Raw genomic sequence first — 3,199 nt, forward strand, 5'->3', positions numbered from 1 at the left:
CAGGGAATGGTAAGTAGGGAATGACCAGTAAATGTCTAGAGGGCAGAACACCCAGGGGCCACCTGTGGCAGAATTTATTTTCCGAGTATGGTTATAACCACACACCCCATCCCACATGCTCTTCTGAATGGGACCTTGCTAGTGCCCCGTAAAAGGTGGAGTCTCGCCGTGTCCTTTCAACCTTTAGGTCCTGTGACTGCTTTGACAGGTAGACTAAGGTGGAAACGACGTTCCAATCCCGGGAGAGCCCTTTACCCGCCTAGCCAACCACCAGATAAAACATGTGAACAGCCGGAGACTGCCACCGGCCCAAGCCATGAAGAGAGGCCCTGGAGAACGAGACAGTATGTGCGGGAGCCAAGGAGCACCAAGGAGGAGCATGTGTGAGGGAAGAAGCCATTGTGGAAATGAAACCTCCAGCCACTGCTACCCTGGGTGACGGCAGGTGAAGCAATAAAAACCCCACAGCTGTGCCTTTCCAAAATTCCTGAGCAGTAAAGCAGCAGACAAAATAAGTGGCTGCTCGAAGTTACTGAGTTCAGGAGCAGTTTACGATGCAGCGACAGGCAGCTAAACACCCTCTAGTTACATTCAGCAGCATTACCTCTTTCTAATCTCTCAACACTTCTGTTTCATGTCCAGTATGCCTTTAGGACTTTCTCTCTTCTTAAATAACTTGGCAAATTTCAATGCTTTTCTTCCTAAAGCTCCCTTTAGTTTTCATACCTTCATACTTCCTTCATACTACCTTCCATTTTCTAGAGAAAGGAAACAGTGAAATGGGATTAGACTTACTCATAGCTTGCACTAAGAAGTTGTTTAGTCTCCACGTTCTGATCCCCCAACTTAACCTGGAACACACTGGCTCCACTTAAGGTTTCACTGGGGATGTTGGCACTGGTTAGATACCAAAAGCACATCAGGATGTTAACAAACTTCCTTCCTTAGAGAAAAAACACACACACACACATACAAATACAAATCACAATAATCTATCATCCACATATCCAATATGAAATTAGAAACTAGCAGTAGCAATACAAGTTTTTACAAATCCTATTTTCTACTTATTCTAGTCTAATGTAAGACACTTATATTGATTCCTTTTTATTTTTAGAAAATTCTCTTAGGGTTTATGACATATTTGCCCTCTCTGCATCTCGGAAATAGTAGTTATGATTTATTGAGCATGTACTATTTACCTTCATTCACTCTGCTTTGTGCCTAGTGATTCTAACAAGGTGCAGAGCCCTGGGTTAAAATCAAGTGGTGGCCATGGTGCTGAGATTTAATTTCAAATGTTAGGGAGAAGAAAATATTTATCACTAAAAGTACCTATTGAAATGTCTCAAATTAACACATGTATGAAAAATGTTAAACTACTAAAGAGTCCTATATCAGAAATGCCTTAGAAAGTATGTAAGCAAAGGCTAGATTTCCTGTGTGTCTGGCACATAATACATTTGCAAATATTTGTAGAAGGAATAAATGAGTCAATAAATTTTGGGGAATACTACAGGGGAAAATGTTTGCATTGGAAAAGGAGAAAAATGAGATAACCAGTAATGTTCCTTTTCATCTTTTTCAGTATCTCCAAATAAATCCAACTTGGGAGTTCCACAGTTAATCTTACTTTCAAAACAGCCTTTGACTGATATTTTTTACTTTTTCTTTTACTCCTCACTCCTTCTATTTAGTTTACTGCTGGGCATTTAAAGTGCTCAATTGTTTCCTTCAAATTAGGAAATCTAAAACACAAATATTTTCTATTTGAGACATGATAGGAGCTTCAGACAATTTTCACCAACCTAAGTGATGATATCCTCTCTTGTGAATGGAATAAAGTAGAGGAAGGTGCTTAGGTAGAGGGGCTTAAATAACTGTGACCATTGCTAGGTCTTTAAAAAAGGAATGTATTATTTTCTTTGAAGTTCTAAAAAAAATCTGCTTGTACCAACAAAACCCCAACAATCATTTCATGATTATCCGCTAGTTTAGCCCATCTGGGCAATTATGTCTCATTTAAAGTTGATTATGCTCCAGCATTACCTTTCTCATCATAGTAAATGGAGATGTCTCCTGTTGATGTGTATACAATATCATCTACGTCAGCGGCAAGAGCATTTTTATGGTTATCAGGTAATGAAGTAACCTTTTCCTTCAATACATGTAGCACCTAAGGATGGAAAAAAGCAAGCCATAGTCCATCTATTGGATTTTCAAAAGCCTTTCAAATAAGCAGATGAATTCTTTATGGAATGAATTTTCCTAAACTTTTTTTTTTTTTTGAGAGAGAGAGCACAGCAGGGGAGGGGGAGGGAGAGAGAGGGAGAGAGAGGGAGAGAGAGAGAGAGAGAGAGAGAGAGAGAGAGAATCAGAAGCAGGCTCTAGGTTCTAGGCTGTTAGCATAGAGCCTGATGCAGGGCTCAAACCCATAAACCATGAGATCGTGACCTGAGCTGAAGTTGGATGCTTAACCGACTGAGCCACTCAGGTGTCCCTAAACCTATTTTTTAACTTACTATCATATTTATTCATATTCAAAAGCAAGGCTGAAAGGCATCTATGTTCAACAGGTAATTCCTACAGAACATTCAGTACAAAAGCAACTGTAAGACATTGTATTTACTTAGTTATGCCTTAAGTAGCAAGTCATTTTATACTTTTATATGACCCAAATTACCCAAAAGATACAAGGACTCTTGTATCTTGGCATACATACTACTTTTAAGCATAAATGAAGGTAATGCATATCATTCTATTGCAAGAGAATAAGACAGTTATTATTTTTTTAAATTTATTTTTTTAAATGTTTTATTTATTTTTGATACAGACAGAGACAGAGCATGAGAGGGGGAGGGGCAGAGAGAGAGGGAGACACAGAACCAGAAGCAGGCTCCAGGCTCTGAGCTAGCTGTCAGCACAGAGCCTGACGCGGGGCTCGAACCCATGAACGTGAGATCTGACCTGAGCCGAAGTCGGAGGCTTAACCGACTGAGCCACCCAGGCGCCCCAAGACAGTTATTTTTAAAGGAAAATTAAAAGCATATTTTACCTCTTTGGCCACAAGTTCTTCCAATAGATCAAATTTACATTGTGACAGCAACTTGGACACATAAGCAAAAGCCTTTAAAAAGAGAAGTAGGGCATGGTAATCGTTACTTCAAAACCACCATTCAAAATACCATACAATGTACTT

The 3,199-nt window shown here is 39.6% G+C and overlaps 1 protein-coding gene and 1 long non-coding RNA gene across 5 annotated transcripts in view; one reads left to right on the forward strand and one right to left on the reverse strand.

Moving 5' to 3' along the window:
- The window catches only part of LOC115287561, a 5,371-nt gene extending 3,751 nt beyond the window's left edge, over positions 1–1,620 (forward strand). Inside the window, exons 2-3 of one of the 2 annotated variants that reach the window (XR_003906536.1) lie at positions 188–445; positions 1,589–1,620. This is a non-coding gene — a long non-coding RNA (uncharacterized LOC115287561). Of the gene's footprint in view, positions 1–137; positions 446–1,588 lie in introns of those variants that run through there. The other variant, XR_003906535.1, reaches the window with a different exon arrangement.
- The window catches only part of MAIP1 (matrix AAA peptidase interacting protein 1), an 8,340-nt gene continuing 5,582 nt past the window's right edge, over positions 442–3,199 (reverse strand). Inside the window, exons 2-4 of one of the 3 annotated variants that reach the window (XM_029934142.1) lie at positions 3,056–3,127; positions 2,050–2,176; positions 442–758 (exon numbers count right to left, since the gene is read on the reverse strand). In XM_029934142.1, the coding sequence (XP_029790002.1) occupies positions 745–758; positions 2,050–2,176; positions 3,056–3,127 (213 nt within the window). In that variant the 3' untranslated portion in view covers positions 442–744. Of the gene's footprint in view, positions 759–790; positions 944–2,049; positions 2,177–3,055; positions 3,128–3,199 lie in introns of those variants that run through there. The other 2 variants (XM_029934141.1, XM_029934140.1) reach the window with 2 other exon arrangements.

The sequence above is a fragment of the Suricata suricatta genome, chromosome 3 (assembly GCF_006229205.1).
Source record: "Suricata suricatta isolate VVHF042 chromosome 3, meerkat_22Aug2017_6uvM2_HiC, whole genome shotgun sequence".
Taxonomy (NCBI): domain Eukaryota; kingdom Metazoa; phylum Chordata; class Mammalia; order Carnivora; family Herpestidae; genus Suricata; species Suricata suricatta.